Raw genomic sequence first — 27,144 nt, 5'->3', positions numbered from 1 at the left:
TGCAGCATTACTATTTTGCGACAATCTCGCGTAACACGTGGAGTCATGGGGCCTAATAAAGCGTACAAGACAAGGAATAAAAAGAAAGAAAGAGATAGAAAAAAAAAAGAAAAAAGAAAAAAAAATGCTAAAATATAAATTAATTTCAAAGTGAAAAGTTTCACTCGTTTATTTATTGTGAAGACGAAGACCATCGAACGACTTTCCTGTCGAAGTCTAGTTGATTCTATATTTAACTATTACTTTGAGCAGACTTCCTCAAACCATCCTGCATTTCATCAATTCCCACAGCCATGGACATGAGAAAATTCCATTTTCTTTCGTCAGCTTTAATGTTCATTCATTGTTTGATGATTAGTTACGCCATGAGTGTGAGGAACCTTACGACAGATCAATATGCTCTTCTCGAATTTAAACACCGAATCGTTGATCCTCACAATATCTTAGCAAACAATTGGACCAACGCTACCTCTGTTTGCAACTGGATTGGTGTCTCTTGTGCTTCTAAGCATAGGAGAGTCAACGCTTTGAATCTTCCCAACATGAATCTTATAGGAACTGTTCCTCCACAATTGGGAAATCTCTCGTTCTTAGTATCTCTTGATTTGAGTCACAACAATTTTTATGGTCATTTACCGACAGAGTTGGGGCAATTAAATCGTCTGAAACTCATAGAATTAAGCTTCAATTTTTTTAGTGAGGAAATTCCATCATGTTTTGGGAGATTAAATAAAGTTTTATATTTGAGCCTCCGGAGCAACAATTTGACAGGTACAATCCCTCAATCACTAGCTAAAATGTCCAACTTGGAAATCTTGGACTTGAGGCACAATCTCGTTCAAGGACACATTCCACCCGAGATAAGTAATCTTCTAAATCTAAAGATACTTCGTCTGGCATTTAACCAACTTTCTGGTTCTGTACCTTCAGTCATTTATAACATTTCCTCCCTACACGTGATTTCTCTTGGATTTAACAGTCTATCTGGCAGTTTACCTGAAGATATATGTCGTCATCTTCCCAATCTTGAGGCACTTTACTTGCCCTTAAATGAGTTTTCTGGTCAAATTCCATCAAGTATAGATGAATGCAGGTGTCTTCAAAATTTAACTTTATCCTTCAATAGATTCAGTGGCAGCATTCCAAGGAGTATTGGAAATTTAACGAGGCTCAAAGGGCTACTCTTGAGGGGAAATAATTTGGAAGGTAAAATTTTTATTTTTATTTTTTGCCTTTGATAATTTTCTTTTATCAAAACAGTTCGTTCTTAAATTTTAAATGCAAAATATTTAATGTCACTAATTTTGTCGAACTAATTATATAGTGAAATATTGTTCAAACTAACACTCCCTAAGTTACGCGACTGAATATAGCTTTACGTTGACCAAGACTCCAACAATGCACACAAAAGAAATTAGGAAAAACTAAAACATATATATCTGTTTATATAATTAATTTAGGCTATTTTGACCAAAACTTGACCATCCTAGAGGTGTCATGTGGTACTCCTCTTTTTTTTTTTTCCTTCTTTGTTTTTTTTTTTTTAAATTTTAATAATTATTTTTTGAAAGATTAAAATTTTCGTTTTTTTTTAATTTTTTTGTTTTTCTTTATTTCCTTATTTTTAAATATTTAATAACTATTTTTAAAAATTTTAAAAATTTAAAGGTGAGACCCACTTTGTATCAAGATTTTTTTTCCTCTTTGTCATTTTTACCATTTTATTTTTTTCCAAAATTTTAACTTATAATTTTTTACATATTTAATTTTTATGTGGGAACTACCTAATATCAAGGGTACATCACATGTTTGATTTTTTATTGATAAGAATTACAAAACAATCAATATCCACTATATTTTTATCCATCTCGATTTAATATGAGAGGTTTTGGAAAAAATCAATAGCGAATAAATTTAAGTCGAATTTTTTTATAGAAACAAGGGACATGTCAAAATCAAATTTATGATACTTTGCATCAAGCCATCCTATGATATATATATATATATATACACATATATAAATAAATATTTTATTACCTATTTAATTATATATATATTCACTGGCTTTTTATTCAAAGCTTGATATTAAGTGGGTTTCCCACGTAAAAATATAAAATAAAAATTTTTTTAATAAAATTTATTGTGAGAATAAGAAGCTAATTTATATGTCAATGTGCCACTCTCATTTGAATTTTTTTATCTTTTACCTTTTTTTTTTTGCTTTGTTTAAAATTAGGTAAAAAAATTTTTAAAAATCAATGAACAGGGATGAAAAAATAAAAAAATTTTAATCCGAGACAATGTGTGGTATCCACCTAATTAAATTAAAATTGAGAAAAAGGTAAAATAAAATAAGCATTCAAAATGTAATCTATTATTATTCTATATAAAAGTAAAATCATATATTAAACTATTAACAGAAATTAAAATATTTTTAATTAATTATTCAAGAATATTGCTTACTTTTGTGCTGAACTCAACTTTTTGCTTCAATGATCAAGTAAAGCCTAAGATCAGGCTTGATTGTCTAGTTGCTGTGGGATTTCGTCGTGATAGTTGTGGGAACTTAGGTTCCAATTTGATTCAACGGAAATAATTCAAATGGGATAAGTAATTTTATAAACCAAAAGATATCTCTTGGACATTTTATTATTTAGGCTCTGTTTGATCATAATATTTTTTTTTATTCCTATTTGTTTTTGTTTTTGCAAAAAGTAATAGAAAAAAAAAACCTAAAATAGAGTAAATTACATCATATTCATGATTTTTGTATATATAACAAAAATTAAAAAATAACTAAAAAATAAAAATTAATAGAATGATCAACATGAAAATAGTCACATTTGGTTTTCTTTTATGCTTTCTCATTTTGACTCAAACTTTTAGTATTGATGAAATTAATTATTCCTTCATATTTTAAACATTGAAGAAACTAGGAGTTTCCTGTGTAATTGACTTTTATTGCATTTTAAATAACCTTAATATTATTGAAATGTTTAGAAAGTGGATAGTTTTATAATAAAGTTGTTTTTCCTTTGCAGGTGAAATTCCATGGGAGATTGGGAATCTTATTTCATTGGAGAAATTAGTTGCATCATTTATGCGGTTAAGTGGATTGATTCCACATTCCATTTTCAACATTTCTTCTTTGAAAGCAATTAGTCTTGCCAACAATAGTCTATCAGGTAATTTCATTATAAACATTTCATTACTTTTATATTTAAAATTATTTACTTTAGTTTCAAAAAAGGTTTAGTTTAGGATTATAAAACAAATAATCATAAAATTATGAAAACTGTTAAAAAAATGAAGTGTCATTGAAAGGCTTGAGAAATGTTTTTTCAAACCTTTTTTATCTTATTAAAATCAAAAACTGTTTCCAATTAAATTAGGGAAAAGCAAAACAGACTCAAAAGAATTTGAAAATCAAACCCGAAAATGGAAAATTCCATCTTTTGGAAAATATTTATAATTTAAAAAAAAAAAAAACATTTTATGATGGAGTCATGCCCCTAACTAAGATGCGCACCACTTGCTAAGTCTACAAAGTTGGCCAATGTGGAGAAAGGATAGGCACCCAAAACTTGTGATGTAATATGGCTATTATTTATTATCCCATTGCAATTATATATGATAAAATTATTTGATTTGTTTTATAATGTAATAAAAAGTAATATTAATGTGCTTTGTTACTCCCATATTAATTTAATGCCGACTTAATTTATTGTTACATCTAACTTAAAGTAGTATTATTATATTATTATATTATTATATTATATTTTATATTTATTTATCTGCAAATATTTAAAATTTATATTTTGTGTAATAAAAAATTTAACAATCGATTTTATTACTTTTATATTTATTAATAGTGTGTATCCGCATGGGGTAGTTATATTGGCTACATGTGAAATGTATCATAAAAATTAAATCATATAGATATCGTTAAATTAATTAAAATTGTTTAGTATATATAGAAAGGATTGTAAGGGATAAATTAAACAAGATTCAAATGAATATATTTGATTTTCATCATAACGAAGTTATAAAAAAAATAATATTCAGATTCTATAAGTATACTCAAAAGTTTATATACAAGATTCATATTAATATATTTGATTAGCTCTTAATAAGTTGTTAAAATAATGAAATATAAGATATAAGATTCAATAAAATTCGATGAGAGGAAAGAATAGATCAATGGAGCTATTTGTTAATTATCCTTTTTTTCCCACTGCATGGAATTAAAATGAATGTTGTATTTTGATATTCTGTACATTGAAAACAGTAAAAGATGATAAAAAGTAAGCCAAAAATTTTGAAATTTGAAAAAAAAAAAAAAAAACAACCTGAATAGCAAGAAGGAAAAAAAAATGAAAGAAAAATGAGAAGTAGAAAGAGATAGAGATTCTAGAAATGAAAATATGATATAATAAAGTACATGTAAAAACGTGTATTTTAAAATAGAAACTTGCATAAAAAATTATAATTTAAACCTGTATTGTAATGATTATTTAATTTGAAGTAGGAAAGAAAGAGTCTTTCCATTTCAATAAAACCAAATTAAAAACCTTTTAGTGTTTATTCCCTCAAATATTTTTCTTTTAACACCGATTTAAGTTTTCATTAAATTGTAACTGATCCATTTTGTAATTTCTATTATTACCTAAAGACATTAGGTCAATTCATTTTATAGGTTTTCTAAATTATTATTTGTTAACAACATGTAACATTGTATTAAAATTAATATAATTTTATTATTTATTCACAAGATGCAATAGTATAATAAAATATTAAATTTAAATCTTCTAAAATATTAAATTTTTATTGAATGGATAAGGTAATTTTAATTTGAGCATTATTATGTTACATATAAATAATAAATTTAAATATGGAAATTAAAATTAGATTAAAATTATTATAACATTATATATTAAGTCCACTCTTTTAATACAAAAATTAAGGCTTATACATTTACTTAGCCTATATTATTTTTTAGTCAGCCCATTCTTTTAAGACATATGAGTAAAGTTTATATGGTAACTAAGGATCAAACTTGTGATTAATTATATTTGATCAAAAACAATTTAAAAAAAAAATAACAAAAACCATAGTTTTAAAATATAGTATTAATGATTTTTTTTAATCGTACTCCGTTCCAAAAAAAATCAACATTGAAAATTAAAAAAACTAAATTCTTCACTTATCCAAGCACATGTCAATTTCCAATTCATCCCTAACTACCAAGCTTTTGTCACCGGATTGTATTAATGTAACGTATAGATTTGTTTAAAGTTGTTTAACTTTTTATCTGAAGCATTTCAGTTGTAGCTTTTTTTACTATAATATTATAATTATTATCTAATCACAATAGAATATTATATAAGGATCGTCACTTATAAATATGGGTTACATATAAAATTTTGATAAATTTTACATAATTTTAAATTATAATTAATTAATTGAATTATAATAGTTGTAAATTATATGCTCTCTTTTTATTATATGCAATAAAAATAAGTGCTACTTTTATCCTGTTTTTTTTTTTTTTTGTTTGTCAAATTAGGGAATTTAACTGTTCTTTTACGAAATAAAAAGCAATAGTTGTGTATTTTTATTTTTTTTTGCTAAGCCATATTTTTATTAGAGATCAAAAGACCATCATCAGTGAAATACAAGAACCTAACCAAGAAACATAGTTAAAGCCATACCAGAAACAAAAAAAAAAATAATAGTCTAGCACAATTCTAACGAAAGACTTCCACCTAAAAAGAAGAAATCATGACATCCAAACAAAAAAAGAAGAAAAAAAAAACACTAACATGGTCGGTAAACAAATAATGAAAGCAAACACCACTATCCCTTGCCATGACAAAATCACCACCCACCTTTGCCATGACATCTACCATATCATTCAGCTTTCTAAAAAAATTTTATCAAACTGGATGCCCCAATTGATCTCCAAAGCATCACAATTTCAAAAAATATAGACAACAACTTTCATGGTCAATGGTTCTTTTTACATAGGGGCACTTCCATATCCCAAAAGCATACAAATAGCAAAACGCTAAAACTCCCAACATTAACCTCATAACCACTATCATATCCTTCTAGAAAAGCTCTATTTCGACAACGAATATCTTCATCTCATAAGTGCTCTTGAACATTGGAAACTAGAGTTGTCTTTATCTGGCGAGACTTGCGATTGGATCTTGTCCAATATTTTGCCTTAACTTTTTTTCCTTCTTTTACCTGCTCGAATAGTAGTAAATGTTGAGAATATTGACTCAAATCTCATAAGAGATTTGTTTGGGATTTGTTAGAGATTTGTCAGATATTACTTGATAGACAAGAAGACTTGCAAAAGAAAAATTCTAAGAGAAAGAGGATTCTTAATAGGTAAGTTTGATTTGCAAGAAAAGAATTCCAAAAGGGAAAGGAATTCTTAATAGGCAAGTTTGACTTATAGGAGAAGAATTTTAAGAGGAGAGAGATTCTTAATGGGCAAGTTTGTATGGTTATAAATAGGTGAAGTCTCTACAGGGTTAGGTATGAGAAAAAGATGTAAGAGAGTTGTAGGATTTTGTGGGATAGACACCCCATAGGAGTATTGGGGCTCTACGTCTTATGGGTGTGTATGATTGTTTGTGAGTGGACTAGAGGAGACTGAGAGGGTCCACATAGGTATGATGTATAGGAGTATATGGGTATGTGTTTAGTTATGTTGAAAGGGTGCACAAGGGTTTGGGTTTGTATTTGTTTAGATTGAGAATACTCCATAGGACTAGAGGACATTGAGAGTGTCTTATGAGTATTGATTGTTAAGTGAGGTTGATGATTTGATGTAAGTTTGTAATTCTCTACAACTAGTGGATCTTGTTTCTCATCCGTGGTTGTAGATCAGTTGGATCGAACCACGTTAAATTGTTGTCTCTTGTGTGTTTGATTTATTGTTTGATTTCGCTTCCGCTGATGCGATTGGATTGGAGGCTTTTAGCCCAACAAATGATATCAGAGCTGTAGTGTTCCCCAACAGTAAAAAGGTGAAATTTTTCTTCAACATTGAAAAGTTTCTCAGCGTCTAGATCACTATTGCTCATAAGCTCAATAGAAACTACTAACCAAGTTCCAGAGATAATAACATACTTTCTTGGACAAAACTTACATAAAGTTTTCTATGTGAAGTTTGTAAAATTTTTTCTTAAAAATGATTTAATAAAAACTTTAATAAAAAAATCAAAACAGATAGATTGATAGAATTTAATGTGAAGATCAATAATATGTAAAAAAAAAATTATTAAAAATATTATTTATAATTTAAATTTGATCAATATTTATTTAACGGTAAAAATTTTTATAAATATTTTTACTAAAAATGTCTATATAAAAAAATATAAAAAATTTTTTAAATTTTTTCAAATTTTGCATACTTGATCTATGTAACAAGATATTTAAATCGATCAGTTTTGATTTTTGATTTTAATTTTTATTTAATCATTTTTGGTTAAAAACTTCATAAATTTTACTTAAAGAATTTCATCTAAGTCTTTCCCTACTTTCTTTGCTTTCAAAAGTCAAAAGAACCATATTCTCACCCATTATAGTGACAGAACGATCATCGAAGTTCTCTGACAAGATTTGATCAATGGCATTTGCAGTATCAGAATATCTAACTATCCCAACAGCATTCCGTTGTAATCCAACCAAATCTAAATTTTCAGGAATGTATTCAAGGATGTTAAGCCATTTTAAAACCTCTTCTTTTTGACCATCTGATACAATGTTATCCTTTAACTGAGTGCATTTGACAGACATATGAACCAACTCTGCATAAGATCGTTCATCTCTAAAGTCTTCTATGCAGCTTACACCTTTTTCCATGTGGTGAGTGGTGGGGTTAGAACTAGCAGGAGACCTTTGATCATTCCTTGCCATTTGAACATATAGAGTGGAGTAACTCAGGAGCTAACCATTTAGAAAATTGACAGCCCTCAATGCATCCCGTAGATCAAGATAATGGACAAAATCATCTAAGACATTTTTGGCTCTCTTTTGATTTTTTAGGACATAAAAATCACCCACCCTCCCACATCTGACAAAACATTGCTTGAGATTAAAGAGACTACATCGTAGAAAAATTCCATCAACAAACAGTGTAACAAATTTTTTTCTCCCAAGGTAATGCTCTTATGTGGCCTTCATAGTATCCAAGAAGAGCTTTTTGACTTACCTTTACTTCACCCTCTAAATCGGACTTAGGCAAGGCTTTTCACCCTGTAATAATTGTGTAATCGAAAGCATCATTTTAAAATCTTTTTCATTAGTTTCACATTTTTTGTCATCATATTACTGAATTTTTTATTGTAGTAGGAAGATGTATACAGTATTACTCCAACATATCTCAAATGAACCTCCTCTGGTAGAGCATTCGTAAGGTTCTATCTAACCTTAGGGAAGAAAGAAAGTGATTTTCAAACTAAAAAGAGTACATGTACTTTTAACAATCTTTGAATAGAATCTTTGTAGTTATCTCTTTTATTATGCATATAGTCTAAAATGAAAGAAATTTTATCATTTCTCTTGAGTCTTTTTTCCTAAAATGGCATAGATAAAAATTTTAATTTATTTTCAAATATTTACACTTTCTCAAAGAAATTAATGTAAATATATTTTTATTTTTTATTTTCTTCATTTTTGTCTTGTTTCTTTTTCTTTAATGAACAATTTCATCATCCAAAATTTCTTTAATCCTTTTTATCGTTAAAGCAATTGAGATAAGTTAAAGAAATAAAATTCTCACATAAATGGAAAACATTTTAAGCATATACTAGAAACCTTAATAATATTTTCTTTTCTCCCTACCTTTCTTCTATCTTCATTTTTCTTTTTCTTTTCCTTTTTCCTCTTTTTTACTTTATTATACGTAAGCATGGAGCCTTCTAATCATTATAAATATGAAAAATATTTATAAACTATATATACATTCCAGATCATCAAACAAGAAAAACTTGAAGTTGTTTCATATTTATAATTTTTTCATGTTTCTCCTCACTCATGTTCGTATATGTAAGCATTGCATTCACTTCAGCTTGCATCATAGATTCATGAAAAACACAACAAAGCAAAACAATTAATTTATTTCTTGTATGGAAAGTTGAAAACTTATTTTTTCTCATTTTAGGTAAATTACCATACATGAGCTCTGCTTCAAATCTTGAGCAGCTTTACTTATCGGAGAATAATCTCAGTGGAAATATTCCTGACTCTATCTCCAATGTTTCTAAGCTCAGAGTCCTAGATTTAGATAGAAACTCATTCTATGGCCTTATTCCAAATACACTTGGGAATTTGAGGTTCCTTGAGATTTTGAACCTTCCGTCGAATGATTTGACCACCAAAATTTCAACTCATGGGTGGAGCTTTCTCTATTCCTTGGCAAATTGCAGGTATCTAAGAGTTTTGGACCTATCATTCAACCCATTGAATGGAATTCTTCCAACTTCTATCTCAAATCTTTCCACATCACTTCAAAAATTATTGGTCGTTGATTGCAAAATTAGAGGCAGCATTCCCATGGAAATTGGTAGCTTAAGCAACGCTATATTGTTAGACCTTTCTTCTAATAAATTGACTGGACCTATTCCAACAACAATAGGAAGGCTAAAAAATCTCCAACTTTTGAATCTTTCTGGGAATAAGTTACAAGGCTCTATCCCACACGATCTTTGTGGTTTGGAGGGATTGTACGAATTATCATTGGGTGCTAATGAGCTTGATGGACCTTTACCGACATGTTTGTGTGATTTGACTTCTCTGAGACATCTATACTTGTTCTCCAACAAATTGTATTCGCAAATACCTTTAACTTTTTGGAGCCTTAAAGATATCTTAGAAGTGGACTTTTCATCAAACAATCTTAGCGGCTCACTTCCACTTGACATTGGAAATTTGAAGGTACTTATCTCTTTGAATTTGTCAAGGAATTTATTATCAAGTGATATTCCGTCCACAATTGGAAGTCTCTATGATCTACAGGTTTTGAATCTTTCTAGAAATAGATTACAAGGCCCTATTCCAAAATCATTGGGTCACTTGATAAGTTTGAAAAGCTTGGATTTATCTAACAACAATCTCTCTGGAGTCATTCCCAAGTCTTTGGAAAAACTTTATGATCTCAATTATTTTAATGTGTCTTTAAATAGATTGGAAGGAGAAATACCAAGTGGAGGGCCCTTTTTGAACTTCACAGCCAAATCATTCATGAAAAATTATGCACTATGTGGTTCACCTAGACTACAAGTCTCACCTTGCAAAAATAAAATCCATCCAAAACTCAAGAAGACCGCTCTTCATGCTTTGAGGTATGTTTTACCAACATTTGCTTCAATAATAATAGTTGTAGCTGTCATAATTGTCTACAAAAAAGGGCAACGGGGGAATATGAATTTGGCAATGGTTAACGATTTAATTCCTCTCAAGAAAAGGAGAAGAATTTCGTATAATCAACTATTGCAAGGGACTGGTGGATTTAGTGGGAATAACTTACTTGGTTCAGGAAGTTTTGGCTCTGTATACAACGGAATACTTTCAGATGGAACAGAAGTCGCAATAAAAGTTTTCAATTTGCAAATAGATGAAGCATTTAAGAGTTTTGACATTGAATGTGAAGTGATGAGCAATATCCTTCATCGCAATCTTGTCAAGGTTATTACTTGTTGTTCAACTATTGATTTCAAAGCCATAGTGCTTGAGTTCATGCCTAATGGGAGCCTTGAGAAATGGTTATATTCTTACAATTATGTATTGGATATCCTACAAAGAATCAACATAATGATAGATGTTGCATCGGCATTAGAATACCTCCATTTGGGACATCCGATTCCTATAATCCATTGTGACCTAAAACCAAGTAATGTCTTATTGGATGAGGACATGGTTGCACACGTGGGAGATTTTGGAATTGCCAAGCTATTGGGAGAAGGAGATTCCATCAAACAAACAATGACACTAGCTACTGTTGGCTATATGGCACCAGGTGATTTTTTTCATTTTTTTTAATTTTTTCTCTATTCCAAGACGAGTAGATATTAGTATTTTATCATTTTATTGCATGAGATCGTTTTAATGATTCAATTATATTTAAAATACAGAATACGGATCGATGGGAATTATCTCGACAAAAAGTGATGTTTATAGCTATGGTATTCTATTAATAGAGACTTTCACAAGAAAGAAGCCCACAGATGAAATTTTCGTTGGAGAAATGAATATAAAGCATTGGGTGAAAAGGTCATTATCAAATGAGATAATTGGTGTAATAGATTCTAGTTTAGTGCAAGAAATGGATGAATATTTTGTTATTAAAGCAAATTGTATATCATCTATTATGAGATTAGCTTTGGATTGTTCAACTGAATTACCTGAAGATAGATTAGATATGAAGAATGTTGTATCCATGCTGAAGAATATCAAAAGAGAATATCTAAACAACATTACGCAGGATTAATTAACATGGTAAGAAATGCAATTATATATAGTTTAAGCTTATATAAAAGTACATAGTTTATATTTTTCTAATTTTTTTAAGAAGGTATTCCGTTAAGCTTTATATATTTTTTTTTTTTGCAGGCTAAGGTTACTACTACCATAATACGTATTTGGGTTCAATAATCAAGGTACTTTCACCACTTTTGAATTTTTATCTATATATTTATTTATTAACTTTGAACTCTTTATTAAAGTAATTTTTTCTTAATAACACTTTAAATTTTACAGTGAAACTAGAGTTTTAATTGCATTAAATCATTAAAAGAGTTTAAATAATTATGAGATTTGCATAGCCGGTGAATTTCAATAACTTCTATGTCTAAGTAAGGAAGCATGGTAGTTGTAAACATATAAAAAGGATTTTCTTGATTAATAAATAACCTTTTCACCTGGATGTGTGGTTACATGTATAGGAAGTTAGGCTCATTTTGTATATTTGTGTTTTCTTTTATATTTCTTTTATTAAATTCATATTATTTCTCAATACATATAATTAATTTATATATGTTATGTATGATTAGAAGTAACATATATATAGATTATAATTTTTATATAATTAACCATAACATAAATTAAAATGAAGAGAGCCAGTAAGTTAAATTAATTTTTATTTACTTACATTATTTATTAATATAATCATCGATTAGGAATACCTTTTTGTTACAACTCTTTTTTATTTCAAGGATAATAATAACAACAAGCTATTTTATTTTGTTTGTTGAACACTGAAATATATAGCTTTTTTTTTTTTGCTTAATCTGCAAAATATGTTTTATTTATTTTGATAAATTAACTATATTAGTTGCTATTTAACATAGATTTTAATTACAATATTGTTAGTATTGAACACATATTTACATAATTAAAATAATATTCATTTAAGAATTTACCATATAACATATATATTTATTGAAATTAAACAATTTTAAAGATAAAAGTATGAAATGACTTTACCTAAAAGTGAATATCAATTTATTAATTATTTGCTTTGATAAAATAGATGTTATTAATCACATAAGCCATTATTGAATTTCTATTGATTCAGTTTCTATAGATTTATAATTTTAAGCTTTTGAAATGTTTAGAGTTAGTCAATCATCATTTATACCTACTCATCTAAGTTTATAAATTATTGTCTCTTATTTTTATATGGTATGATGTTATTAATTTATCAATTATCAGTTTGGGCATTTTTTTTCTCTTATTCACAAACCAATTTAATAAGTATGATGAAAAAGAATAACAATAGAGGTAGGTGCAAGCTTCTTGAAGTTCATCTTTTTTTCTAGCACTTGATTATTGTTAGAAATTGATTTTCAAAATATGAACGCAAGGTTCTTGTCCAAAAACAAAAAAAAGAATAAAAAAAGGGAACTGATGAAAGTTTTGTAACTTTATTGCAGTATGTAACTTATGAATTCAGCGTGGAATAGATTGTGCTGTTTCTTCTCTTTTTGTGATTGCATGAAGCTTGAGTGAGAGATTTATGGTGTGTTTGTGAATTGGAAGTTCACCCTCCAATGGAGTGGAATGTCTAAGAAAGTTCATGAAATCATGGCCAAAAGCGGTGTGGTGTTTCTTCTTGAGAAATGCGATAATTTTTCTTGCAATGACTTTTTATTTTTATTTTCTAATGGAGGAACATTAGAGTGATATGTTTTATTTGGAATCCATAGTTTTATTGAATCATATTTTGAAAATAAACGATGCAAAGTTTATTTAACTTGATGCCAATGGTTTTCGTGTTACTTTATTCTATGAAGGTGTCAAAATTTTTTATTCAATAAATGGTGAGTAGCTAAAATACAAGTAACTAAAGTAAGAACATACGATATCATTGTTTATATTTTTGTATTCAAAAAGTAAGACATTTTTTGCTAAAATGTTTTGGTGCACAACAATTACTAATCATTTTTCTATAAATTTCCTCATGTTTTCATTTGTCAATTATTAATTTTCTATACAATTATTTAATAAATTGAAAACAAATCTTTGAAAGGAAAAATGTCAATGTCGTCACCTGGTTTAAAATAAAAATTGTTAATTAAAATATCACTATTTTTTTAACATAAATGATAGGGAGAAGAAAAAGCATAAAATTAATGATTTTGAAAATAATGTGAATTTTTTGTATTTTTTTTAATTAATGATTTGAAAACAACGTTTAAAAAAAATTAGAAATAAATTTTATTCAAAAAAAACTGTTGATATCATAGTAACTATTGAGTTTGATTAAAAATAGTTAGGAAAAGAAAAGTTATACAAATTATATATATTAATTCCAGTTTTTTCATATTTTATTTAATTAATTATTTGAAAATAAACTTTTGAAATAAAATTATTTTTTATTAACTAATGCCTTGAAAATAAAATTTTGAAAGAAAAAAAAAACGAATTAATTTTATTTAGAAAACTTTTCATATTTCACTAACCATTAAATTGAACTAAAATGATGGGGAAATATTCCATAAAATCTAAAGTATATTTAAAGATCCTTTCAGTTTGAACAAAGTTTGTATCATCTAATATATTTGGTCTTTATTGTGTAAAACGGGCTCAATTTTAATTGCTTGGATCAAGGCCCATTCTCTTAAAGGAGAAACTATTTGGTAGGTATTTCAAACTCAAAATTGTCGTTGAAGTTGCAAAAACTATCATGGTTGCGTTCAGTTTACAAGCCTAAATCCTAAATCAAAAATATCAAATGCAGAACTAATCCAAACCTTTGAAATTTAATATTTATTTAAATCTAATATCAAACTCAAAAAATTTGATAAAAAATATCAAACTTAGAACAACTTTATCAATATTCAAAGCCTTTGTTTGTGTCCCCAAACTTTTAACCTAGTGATTAAAGATGTTTGAGGGGATATCAAAAGTTTGATTATGAATAGACCTTTTTCTTTTTTTATTTGTACTAAGATTTTATCTTTTTGATATAATAAAAAAAAAAATTCTTTGTTTGTGGTTTGGCATTTTGAGAATTTACGTTTTCAAGATTTTATTTTTGTTTTTTTCTCACTGTAAATATATCAACAATTTTGCACAAATCAAAACCTAAAGATCAACCCAAAATAAGGTAATATAAAAACCTCATAATTAGCGTTACCTTTCTGAATTGAGATTTAAACAAGCTTAAAAGGCAGAGTACATAGGCAATAAACCTAATGATCTGGTGTAAAGTAACCAAAATTGAGAAAGCTCAAGTTTATGTTATGTCCAACGCGAGGCTGCTAGGCTTAAAACCGCAGTCATATCACTTACACTACAGAGTAGTGGAGCCAAACAAAGTTGTTAAAATTAACAAAGGGTAGAGGTCAAAAATGAAAGTACCTCTGAGGAGATTGATGAAATGGATTTCTGATCTGCATTTCTTACAATTGGAATCATTAAACCCTGCAATCCAAATAAAATAATATGAAACCCGTTGCTCTATAGAGCCCGAGAACTACATCTTATTGGAAACATACCTTCTCAGTAGCAACTGAAATTGATATGTCAACAGAATCACACAATTATTTCCCCTTTTCTCAACATCCCAATAAGCTGCAGTCATTGAAATAGCAAAATTTTTAATAGAAATAAGCCAAAAGAGCCAACATTTTTGTATGAAAGCTAAATTTAATCGAAGAAAACAGAATAATGTAATTATTTTCCACTTTATAAAATAGCACTTATTACTGATAAGCTGATGCTGGAATTTCCTATACGCAGTGTGTACACTCGACACAAACGTATGATAAATTAGCAGTCTAAGTGCTCTTCCTGTTTGAAACTTCTTCGATGCAACCATATATTATCAACAAAAAACAAGATAAGTCTTTTCCTGTTCGGATGTTAGAGGAGGCTCATAGACCCACCTGGTAATAATGTAAATACTCAGCTTCAGATCTATCAAAGTGAATAAATATTTTATACAAACATTAACATTCTCCAGAACTCTCTTTTCAGATTAAGCTGAAAACCATTTATAGATCAGCAACTACAAATTAATTGTTGAACTACTGAGGTATAAGAAATAAAATGACCACACCATCTTATGGCATTTCCTTCATTAAGGAAGGTTGAAGTTCTGGTTTGAGCATATGAAAAGGCAAGTAGGGTTGGTAAAGGAATGGGAAAGTGTTGCCCCCACCCGCCCCCAACTAAGAATCCAGCCAATGAATCAACACAAAAGAAATAAATAAAGGTAGAAAAGAATCAAAAACTCAAAATATTTTCTTCCCAATGTAGTTTTTCTAGAGATGCAAAAATACTAATAAAAGCATTTTTGAGGTTGCATCAGTTTAAAAAATTTATGTCATTTCCAATGTTTCAAAGCAGCATAACAGAGTGGAATCTAGTCCTAGAGATAAATATTACCCCACATTTCTAGCAATCTTTACTACATTTTACAATTGGTCAAGCTCAATAGCCAATTGTGTTGGCTTGGCTCCTATACCACGTTTACTCAGAAATCTACAAGGACCAGTTTTGTTGAAATTATGTCTTACCATTAGCTTCAGGTACATTTTTCAAAGCAATTGCCACTGCTTCTATGACGATGTCATTAACTGAAACTTTAATATCATGCTTCTCTGCAAACGGAGAAAGAATAGAACAATTAGCAGTCAGTAAAACTACAGGTGTGAAAGATCAAATTGATGATACAGGAATTTATTCCATACCTTTAAGCTCCTTCCTAAACGAAAGAAGAGGATCCAGTATAACATCTGAAGAACACAATAATACCTTTAAGATCAAAAGTTAAATGATGCTAAAATCAGTATATAAATATATAAAGTTCATACCAGAAGATAAATATAAATGTGGCGTAGTCTGTTTTGATTCCAATAGCCTCCTCGCAATAACCTGCAGAATGAACACAAATTCAGTAAAAAGAGAGAACCAGAGTTTAACAGAATGAATTTTCATTCATTCACTCACTAAACCATATAACACAACATATTTACTGGCTTAGACCAGTCAAAATAAAATTCCAATACAAAATTTAGTATGGAAACATGTGAAAAGAGAAATCCAAAGATATCAGACAAATAGATGAATTAAACTACATCTTACTAATAACAACATTTGACGGTATAACCAATGCAAAGGTTGTAAAGAACTTATAGCAGTAACAGAGACACATTTCTCTTCAAACTGCTTAGAAAAGAACAAAGAATCAATAATAGGACTTTCCTTGGGCTTAGAAATTTAATTCTCTTCAATGAACCCAACTATTGTCTGAACGAATAAATTAACTACAAATATTAAGGAAAAGCCTTCAGACATTTTGTATAGCAAATAGCATACGGGGACATAAAGGAAGACCAGCATGTTCAAATACTTATATCACAGTTCCAGTGCCTCTACATAAAACCAACCCTAACATGTTATTAATTCAGAAGTATTCATATCAAGTTTATGAAGATATACTGCCCATATTTAAAACCAACCCTAACATGTCACACATGATAAATAAGTTTTAAATAAATAAATAATAAAAGAAAACGCTCTCAATCCCCCTTACTAATCCTATTCAATCAATAATCTGTGATTCTATAATGCAATAGCCATAAAGGCCTGTGTCCTTTTGGTGAACTCTACTTAAAATAAATCACTTGTCAGTGCAATTGATTCATCAAACCATTACATGCAAACTTTGTACCCAATGTCCTTTGAATGTTGCTCCCTCTAACTTCCGCCAAATGCATTCATATAAACCTCCTAATTTTGGCAAAGCTCTTTGCATCATTTTATTTCCGTATTCTCCAACACCACCATCTGCCTTTATCATCAGTTTGGTCATTAGCGCATAAATCTTACCTTTCTTATATTGATGCATGCTTCAATTTTTTATATCAAGCTATACTTAAAATGTATGAACAGGTCATTTTTTCACTATCCAATATTTGGTATAACCATCTGCAGTCACAGGACTTTAGAGATTTTAAGTTTTATCTGACGGCCAATGCAATATAAAGGCACATTTATTTTAGGAACAAAGATTAAAACCAGTCCATAATGCTCTTCCTATCTTTAAATAATAACCTAGTTAGAAAAGGTCAAGGCCAAAGTCTCTTGCCTTGTTAATTCCCTTATAACTGAACAATGAAATATACCTTGCAAATTTGAGTATTGGACGAGTCTTCGAAAGAATCTGATTGCTGTGGATGAGCTTTTGAGTCAGGCCTCGCTGAAGGAGATTTCTTAGGATGATTTGAGTTGATGGTTTTTTCTTCTCAGATGAAGATATCTTGGAAGATCCTTTTCCGGACTTAATTGCAGCCAAACCATCTCCTTTTAGCAAAGTACCATGAGGACCTCATGCCTTTAGTGATGATGCATCTAATCCATATTCTAAGCAACTTGGCTGATGTACTGATCTTTGTACCAGACTTCTGCTCTCTAACTTTACTTTCGGATTCATGATGAGTTGGTTCTCGCTTTTTGACTGTAGTGGTCTTTACTGCTTCAATATCAACTGGATCTTCAACCTTGCAAAATAACAAGCATTAGTGCCCCATGTGCCTCAAGTCACTACCATTAACCTGACTTCAAAAAATCCTTTGACTAAATATGAAGAGGTAAATTGCATCAAGTAATTTACAACAAGATATGAAATAAGTCAACGTAAAAGCATACAATGGCGACTTACTGTTACTGCAATAGGTTTCCCCACAGCCACATCCTTTGAACCTTCTGAGCCAGTATCTTTGCCAGGTAACTGCACCCAACAATTTCAACAGACAACTGTAAGTTTATATGTAATTAACAGAAATGAACCATAGAAATGAAAGGAATTGCTAACCAAGATCAATCTCAAACCCAAGAAAACCTCTCTTTTGTTATTAACTCATAAAAAACCCCTTGCTTCTAGATTGAACTATGTTCCACCAGCTTTGGTTGTTCAATTTCATAGGATTCAACTTATTTAGCCACGTAAATACAGCCCCCCAAAATTTTCACCCAGGTTCTCTCGATTTGACATCTTATTTAGTAGTACTATTTTTCACTGTTAGTCTTACTAAATATAATATCCACGTATGTGCTTTATGGAAAACTCATGCTTATGCCTCACATCAATGTTATATACACACACACACACACAGAGACACATAGACCTTGCATTTGTTGTTCACTTTGATAGAACTAGGGTCTAATACATGGTCAAGTTTAACTAAAATATATGATCATGCTAATATTTCCTTGAAAACAACAAGGTAAATCCATATTAATACCAAAGGTGTTTCACATCTTAGTGTATATCCAATAAGTCTATAAGCACCATTTTGGAAGACTTACGCCTGATACCACACTATTTATCATACTTTTGAATGGACATAATGGCAAATGATCAGCTACAGAAATCAAGTTAGTCCGAAGTATAGACAACCCAATCTGTCTTAGGGTTTACTTGTGATTTTTGCTAATAAAAAATAAAAAATAAAAAAATAGAAAAGCTGAAAAAATGAAAAAATAAATAGTTGAGTTTATGTGAAATTGTTGGAACCGGTTTGTAAAATTGAATTTGAATTTAAAGTTAGAATTCAAAGAAAATTGGAATTCTTTTCTAGATTGGAGTTCTCATATTCATAACTTATAAATACATATCCATACAGATCACACAAGCACACAAAAAAAATCAGGGACAGAAACACAATCAGCAGAGAAAATATAAAGAAGTGTAGCATAATAGGGAGGACGGCGCACCATCTGGCCATTGCCAACTAACGTTCACTGACAGCCAGCCTAGTGCCACTATGGATCAGAATGCCTAAACCATTGAACACGAATTACCATCTGCGATAGAAACCAATTCCAAACAATCACAGTGTTAATTTTTCGTGGTTCAAGTTGGTTCTGTTTGAATATGAAGAATCAGAGTTGCGGGGTCTGGTAGAGAAGGAAATAAAGAGAAAAGTGAGTTGATAGGCTAGCACATTGGTTTGCTTTGGTGGAATTTCATCCTAGAGGTTACGTCAACTTTGGTACTTTTACTTACTTATATTTAGTTTTTTTTTAATTAAATTCTTTAATTATTTGGTACTTGTTCTTATTTTTTTTTATTCTTTAATTGATTGTTTATTCATTTTTTATGCATAATTATTTATTTATTCACTTTGTTTTATAGTTTTAATTATTTGATATTAAATAAAATAATAATAAAATATTTTTTTGAGAATAAATATTAATTATCTAATGATAGAATTTATAGAAATTTTAAATGATAAATTTTTATAAACTTTTTAAGTGAGGAATTTTATCTAAATTTATCTCAAATAATGGAATAATCTAAATAAAATTTCAATAACAATAATTATATTTATTTTTAATAAAAAAATTAAAAAATAAAATTTTGGTTGAAAATATGTGATAATTATCCAATAATTAGATTCTTAAAAATTTCAAATGGTAAATTCTTAAAAAATCTTTAAGTGAGAAATTTCTTTAAATTTATCCTAAATGGTAGAAAATTTAAATTAAATTTCAATAAAAAATAATTGTCATAATATTTTTTTTGCGAAAACAAAAAAAAATTTCTAAATATGCCAAAATAGTGAAAATTTTAAAAATTTCTAAAAAAAATTTCTAAATTGACCCAAATTGGAAAAAATTTAGAAATCCAACAAAAATAATAAAAAAAATAAAATTTCTAAATATGCCCAAATAGTGAAAAATTTAGAAATTAAAAAAAAATATATTTCTAAATTAACTCGAATGGTGAAAAATTTAGAAATCCAACAAAAAAATTAAAAACAAAAGAGAAAATTTATAAATAGGCCTAAATGGTGGAATAATTAGATATATTTTCGACAAAAATAATAATAAATAAATCTTTTTCCGATGACGAAGCCTCTTTAAAGAAACAAATGGGATCCTTAAATACTCTTAAGGTGAGGAAATATTTTTTGAAATTTTACCGAATTGATGGAAGAATCTTAAGAATTATTTCTAATATAAAATTTGAAACCATTATAACCAAGACCCCAGGATAAATTTAAAATAATATGGTATCATCCTTCGGATGGACATGTGCGGGTGCTATAACTTTCTAATCGAACTCCCGAATCCTGATTTGTAGACATGAATCTATTATTTTAGGAATTTTTAGTCAAGTTTAAGAGTTCCTTAAGATGATAGATTCTATAGGTGATCAATCACACTTAGATAAAAAAGATTGATAGCAACTCTTTAATTTGTTAAGTCTAACTATAAATTTACGGATTTATATGATATGATACGAAGATTACACTATCAATTAATGTCACTTTAGTGCTATCAGCAATAAATTCAAAAGCAAGAAAGAACATTATCCCTCTTCAAGGCTCTCAAATTCGAGAGTAGCTTTGTCAGTCTCAATCTCACATATAACATTTCCCACTTCTATCTGCCCAACAAAGTTAGGCATATTGATGTGAACAAGCTTATTATTCACTCTAATAGAAAAAGAAAGCATTTTAAAGTATTTAATAACTTGGGGTAATAAAACTAACCTTGTTCCCTTCTTTTTTCCTCCACTTAAAAATATTACCCTGATTGTATATAATAAAATATGAAAAGGCAAACATAAGCTTTTGCAGAAAAAAAAGTCAGAGAAGTAGGTTCATATTTTAGCCTAATTTTTCTTACCATTGTTGGAGTGCTGGCATTCCAATATCAATGTGAGGAGGAAGGTCTAAGGCGTTGATAGTAATAGAACTTGGTTCCTCTTCTTTTTCTGAGTTTCTGACATCCTGATGGGCTGCTTTTTCCTCAACCTCTGATCCACCCTCAAAAGTAGAAGGGATCTTCTGGGTATTTTGTTCATCCTCAGCCTTGTGAACCCATCCAAATGAGTTTTAACAAATTGGTTATTGCATGGTTGGTACTCAACAAAAAATTATTATTTAAAAAGCAAAAAAAAAAAGAAAAAGAAAATTCAGATATCAAAAGTTATTCACCATATAAGATGGAAATTTTATTGTTTGAAATTAGAAGGTATTTTCCAACAATGTTGTTGCCATTTTTTACAAAGTTTATGAACATAAGTCCTTATTTATATAGTTGTTATTCTTTAAACCTTTTTGAACTCCAAGAAGCATAAAAAGAAGTGGATAGCTAGCAAAAATTGGTAAGCAGGGCAGATACTCATTAGATCAGGATGTAAGAATCCCCAAATGCTAAGCAAGACTGTTTTCTTCTTGAAAAAATTCAAATAGAATCAAATTTTATAGATCTATCAATAGTATGCGACTAAAGGATGCACCAAAGAATAAATACCGTTACTGCAATAGGTTGCCCACAGGCACATCCTTAGAACCTTCAGGTAATAGTATCTTGGCCAAAAACCTGCAGATGGTTATGAACTTCACTAATTCATGTGTGCTCTTTGGTCAATATTAAGATGTAACAGCACAAGAAAAGTGTATAAAGGGCTCACATGCAAAAATATAAAGTTGTAAAAGGAAACCAAAAATCTCACATGTGGAGCAAAATTTAATAATAAATTAGGCCATAGGATTTAACATCAGACACCATAGAAATTGAAAAATAAAAGCAGTAAGAAGCAAAAGAAAAAAAAAAAAGTTTACCCTTCTTCCAGACTGTCAAACTTGAATGTGGCTTTATCTGTCTCTATTTGACATGGTACATTCAATCTGTTGGGTAAGCATCAATGATCAAGAAATAAATCAGGATGACAGAATGAATCAATTAATTCACTGCACCTTATCACAAGATTTTTATTTTTGAACAACCATTTTTAATTTACATCAAATTCAGATGCGAAGACCATACAACCTATAGCTTCCATTAGTTTCTTATATAACTCACCTTATCTCGTTCTTTCTTCTTCCATTTTTGCAATGTTACCTTGGCTCCGCACATATGCAAGAAGCAGCACAAGCTTCACTATTGGCATAAAGGGAGAAAGTCTATATCATAGTCAAATATTATGAGGCTTAACATCACAAAATATATTACCATTGTGGGAGACAAAGCAGGCATCCCCAGGACGGTATGCTCAGGAAGGTCTGTAATAACAGAACTTAGTGATAAGCAAGGAACAAATCTTTGGCAAATATCATAATGAAAGAAAACAAGTAAAACCTAACAACCAAGAAAAATGATAGAAAATATTTACCCTTTTAATAAGTAGACTCGAATCTGGGACCTACTCTAACCCGTCTCCACACTTTTTTAGCTAGCTTAAGGCCCAACAGCCACTAATGCATTATGAGACCACAAAATCTATTTAACATATGAAACTAAGAGGTGATACATTCCAATTTGAAGCACTGACATTTTATATGTAAGCTGAAGAATATAAGTAAATAGATTTTCAAATAGGTCTTGCACAAAGACAATGTATTGATTCCGCATTACGTAACTTGTATTAATCCTTAGACAGAGCTGAGGCAAACATGAAAACCTACCTATAACCTAAAGTAGGACCAAATAATTCTATCTATAACCTAAAGTAGGACCAAGACCAAATAATTCTATCTATAACCTAAATAGGACCAAATAATTCTAAGGCCATGCATTACGTATATTACTGAGGCTAGGCAGTTAAGTGCTCTTCAACGAAGCAGATTTATAACTACTAGTAAATCTAGAATAATGAACCATACATAAGAATCCTTGTATCCATGAAACCAAATATTGTAGTTAAACTTGCTTTTCGAATTTCTACTGCTCAACAAGCACAACTGTTTATGTGAACAAAACATAGATGTTTCTTACTTCAACTGATACAAAAAATTTCATGGAAGTTTACCAATGTAATAGCTCCTTGCCTAGATAAATATTCCTGAGTATGTATGAACACATGAAACCGATGCCCCAGCATTTGCCTAGTGCTATGTTATGACTCTACTACAAGACATTTATCCACAGCCAATAAGTACTATCATTAGACTCTAATTAATATGTAGATTTGAAAAAGGATATATAACATATAATATATATATATATATATAGAGAGAGAGAGAGAGATCAAACAAAGGCAAGCTATTCTAGTAGGCAAATTTTTTATGACCGAGATACCTAGCATAAGATCATACTGACTTTGCTAGCGGTTTGAAATAGAAAAGAATGAAAAAGTAAGCAAGTCACTCGGAGCCTCTCGGACAAGACTTTGAAAACTAGATGGGCATTTAGGAAGAGGGAAATGTTTAATGGTGTCTTTGGATGAGGCATTTGGAGTTTGGGTAAATATAAGAGAGAATTTCAAAATTATGAGGAATTTCAAGAGGAAATTTACCACCTCAAATTCTCTCTTAAAACTCCACCTAAAGGGGTGGTTTTCAGAATTCCTCCAAATCTCCCATCACTTTATTGCACATGGCACACCATAAAATACAAAACTCAAAAAACAAAATATCATTTTGTTTAAGTCTAATAAAATATCTATACATTTTTATAAATCTAATGATACCCATATTACATTTTATATATATATATATGTATTTTTTCCTTTTATATTATTTTTTATTTCATCAAATTCCAACAGAATAAATTTTCCTTTAAAAATATTTATCTAAACAAAATAATTACAAATACTAACATTTTAAAATGATGTATTTTAAAATATCCTCATTTTAAATTCTTCAAAATTTTAAAATTCCTCGTCCAAACACACTGTAAAAGTAAAGATGTCATATACCTGCAGATGAGAATTGCCGAACTCCAATTTGCAACTTCAAAATCACATAAAATCAGAAACCAACCTTATCCTAGAAAAGTGCAAGTTATAATTAAATACCAACCTCGAGCATTGATGAAGTAATGTATATTCCAATTACGGTGGATAAAGAATTTGGCCTGCTATGAGGGGAATAAGCTGGTAAGATTCAGAAAGTAAGCGACCCAGCTACATTTGTCCAAATAAAGGCATAATAAACGAAATTGAGTCAACTTTGATGTATCACCATCATTTAGACAAAATTGCATTGGTTTTGAGTTGCAAAAGCAAGAAGGGGAAAACAACACTGACCAAGCTCAAACTTCACTTAAAAGTTTTATCCCTTGATATTTTATTGGTTTAAAATAGTGTTACACAAGAAAAAAAAAATGGTCCTATTACAATTGCATGGACAATGAGTAAAGGTGTTAACAGAGGTACATGAAGATTAACAAACGTTGCATAAATGAGTGATGAATCATGTAAAGCAGTCGTAACAAAATTTACTACTGATAAATAGGAAGTCAACAAAGAAAACCTTAAGCAAGATCCATTCCAGTCCTTGAAAGGGCTTTCAACATTTGTGGTGCTGCAGCAGCAAATCGGTAAAAGGACATAAGCAGAATGATACGAACTCATGTAAAAGTCCTACACTTAGCACAAATTAAAGGGCATCACATATAAATAATCAAGAAAAGTACCTCATATCACTAACTTAAAATGCTAAACTGCTATTTTTCACTTGGAAAAAAAAGGGATATAGGCAGGTTGTTTGTAAATGCATTGTACAGGTGTATATAAATGAAAGCAATAAGTACATAGCAAGTAGACAAAAATGCATAATAGAACAAAAAAAGGGCCCAATGTAAGAACTAAGGATAATAGTTATTATATATATAAATATATACATGTTTATAAAGAAAATGATTTACCGGAAACTTTTTCTTTTTCATAATTATATACCCTTGTAACGTTCAAAGAACATAATTTCATTTCAAGCACCGTTGCAATTAAGTTCTGCATCTAATTTCCACACCAAAATTCTCACAAACCCAACTCTCAAAATCACTACTTTCTCCAACAAAAGACAAAATAGAACATTCAAATGCAATTCTCTATTTGATTTCAAAACTAAAATTATCACAAAGAAAAGCCAACTCTCAAAATTACTACTTTCATCCAAAAAGATTCAAATAAGATGCAAATTGATGGTTATCACAGCAAGTGGCAAGTACCTAATACAGTTGATAACAAACAGTTCTGAGCATAGAAATAAATGGGAAAAAAAAAAAAGAGAAAAAATACAGAGAAAGTGATATCTGGGAGGCGTAGAAAGAGAGAAAACGAGCTCTAAAGAGAGATGGAGCGGCTCTTGAGAAAATTGGATTTCTGAGTCGTGAAAGCGCCATTGAAAGTGCTCTGAGAAAAAACAAAGTGTGAGAAGAAAGATCTTTGATTTTATTTAATTTACAGTTTCATCAAAGAAGAAGTTTTGGGTGTTTATTTCTTGAATAATCGATTTAAAAGAAGGAAAAAAAAAGTTCATTTCTTTAGATCGAAAATGGCTGATCCAAAGTGCATATCGATCTACAAGACTACGACTAAACAAAAATATCTGTTAGTTTTGCAAATTTGAGTTTTAATAAATGTGTCTATGAAAAATTTTTATAATTTTTTTGAAAAAATAGATTTTTTATTATTTAAATGGGTGAATGAAAACTATTTTTTGTTATTAGACTGTTTTTTTAGATTTTTTATAAATATTATTTATATAATTATTAAAATATATTAATTATTTATTATTAAAATAAATAAAATTAGAAATTAATTATATTTTAATAAAAATATTTAATTTTATAATATTATATTAATATTAAAAACTAAAACTATTATATTTTTATATTAATACTTTAGATATTTAAAATAATATTATTAATTTATATAATTATATTAAAATACTCATATTTAGTAGCAAATATTAAAAATATTTATAATATTAAAATAATTATATTTTAGATTAAAAGTATCTATTATTAAATTATAACAAAAATATTATTTATTTATTTATATTTAGTATTCAAATAGTAATATAAAGACATTAGCAACAAAATATAAAAATAATATATTTTAAATTAAAAATATTAAGAAATAATTAAAAATATTCATCTTATTAATATAATTCTATAATTATACTAAATAATAATTATATTAAAATAATAAAAATATTATTTACTATATTAATAAGTATTATTAAAATAATAATATAATACTATTTATTAGTGAAATGTTAAAAATATTTATGTGTAATACTATACAAATTGGAAATATTCAAAATTAAAATATCAAAAGACTTTTAATATTAATATTTTTAATTAAAATTAAATAAAAATATTTTTTATTAATATAATTATATTTTAATTCGAATCAAATCAAGTTCGAGTTTAAAATATGATGTCCAAAGTCTAATTTAAGTCAAATTATAAAATATTTAAAATTAAAATATTATAAAACTTTTAATATTAATATTTAAAATTTTTTAAGTAAAATTTAATAAAAATAAATTTATTAATATAATAATATTTTATGTTGAGAAAATTAAACTTGAGCTTAAAAATCATACTAAAGGTCCACCTTGACCAGAATTATAATTACAAACTTGATAAATAATCTTATTCATATGCAGTTAATTTTTATAAATTGTTTTCTTTTTTTAAAAGGAAAAGATAATTTTTTAAAAAAATTTATTTTTTATTGATCACTAAATTATTTTTCGTTAATCGATCAATTTTTTATGAAACAAATATAAAAAATGTTAAAAATTATTTTTCAAAAATTATTTTTCGTAGAACATAATTTTTTAATCTTTAATATTGATAAGTAATTTAGAAAAAAAAATGGAACTTTAAAAGAGTTTTAAAATTTTTTATTTATTTTAGCTTTGCATTTCA

The 27,144-nt window shown here is 28.5% G+C and overlaps 1 protein-coding gene and 1 pseudogene across 2 annotated transcripts; one reads left to right on the top strand and one right to left on the bottom strand.

Annotated features, from left to right (window-relative positions):
• The first annotated feature begins 281 nt into the window (after positions 1-281).
• On the top strand, positions 282-13,174 carry LOC111296688 (uncharacterized). Its single transcript, XM_089740943.1, has 7 exons — positions 282-1,206; positions 3,042-3,238; positions 5,213-5,277; positions 9,123-11,035; positions 11,151-11,514; positions 11,629-11,675; positions 12,951-13,174. Exons 1-5 carry the CDS (start codon positions 294-296, stop codon positions 11,504-11,506), a joined length of 3,444 nt encoding a protein of 1,147 aa, XP_089597069.1. The 5' UTR covers positions 282-293; the 3' UTR covers positions 11,507-11,514; positions 11,629-11,675; positions 12,951-13,174.
• A 1,432-nt stretch (positions 13,175-14,606) lies between these two features.
• Positions 14,607-25,665, bottom strand: LOC111297690 (dihydrolipoyllysine-residue acetyltransferase component 1 of pyruvate dehydrogenase complex, mitochondrial-like; annotated as a pseudogene). The gene is made up of 19 exons (XR_016326036.1): positions 25,502-25,665; positions 24,735-24,785; positions 24,282-24,336; positions 24,179-24,212; positions 22,495-22,544; positions 22,338-22,383; positions 22,104-22,176; positions 21,793-21,861; positions 21,165-21,347; positions 21,027-21,077; positions 20,842-20,920; positions 19,525-19,533; positions 18,188-18,243; positions 17,652-18,026; positions 16,338-16,398; positions 16,215-16,259; positions 16,041-16,124; positions 15,018-15,093; positions 14,607-14,943 (listed from the first exon to the last, which is right to left on the bottom strand). The product of XR_016326036.1 is annotated as a dihydrolipoyllysine-residue acetyltransferase component 1 of pyruvate dehydrogenase complex, mitochondrial-like (transcript).
• Between the last annotated feature and the right edge of the window lie 1,479 nt (positions 25,666-27,144).

This window comes from Durio zibethinus, chromosome 12, assembly GCF_047325235.1.
Source record: "Durio zibethinus cultivar Kanyao isolate XHJ-2024 chromosome 12, ASM4732523v1, whole genome shotgun sequence".
Classification (NCBI taxonomy): domain Eukaryota; kingdom Viridiplantae; phylum Streptophyta; class Magnoliopsida; order Malvales; family Malvaceae; genus Durio; species Durio zibethinus.
Note: the sequence above shows the minus strand (reverse complement) of the source record. Positions and strands in the feature narration are given on the sequence as shown.

What these genes read in the sequence shown, in the direction of transcription:
- LOC111296688 (XM_089740943.1), top strand. Translation starts at nt 294, where the DNA reads ATGGACATGAGAAAATTCCATTTTCTTTCGTCAGCTTTAATGTTCATT. An exon ending in GAGGGGAAATAATTTGGAAG is followed by an intron (nt 1,207 to 3,041) that starts GTAAAATTTTTA and finishes TTTCCTTTGCAG; the next exon opens with GTGAAATTCCATGGGAGATT. An exon ending in ATTTAAAATTATTTACTTTA is followed by an intron (nt 3,239 to 5,212) that starts GTTTCAAAAAAG and finishes CACTTATCCAAG; the next exon opens with CACATGTCAATTTCCAATTC.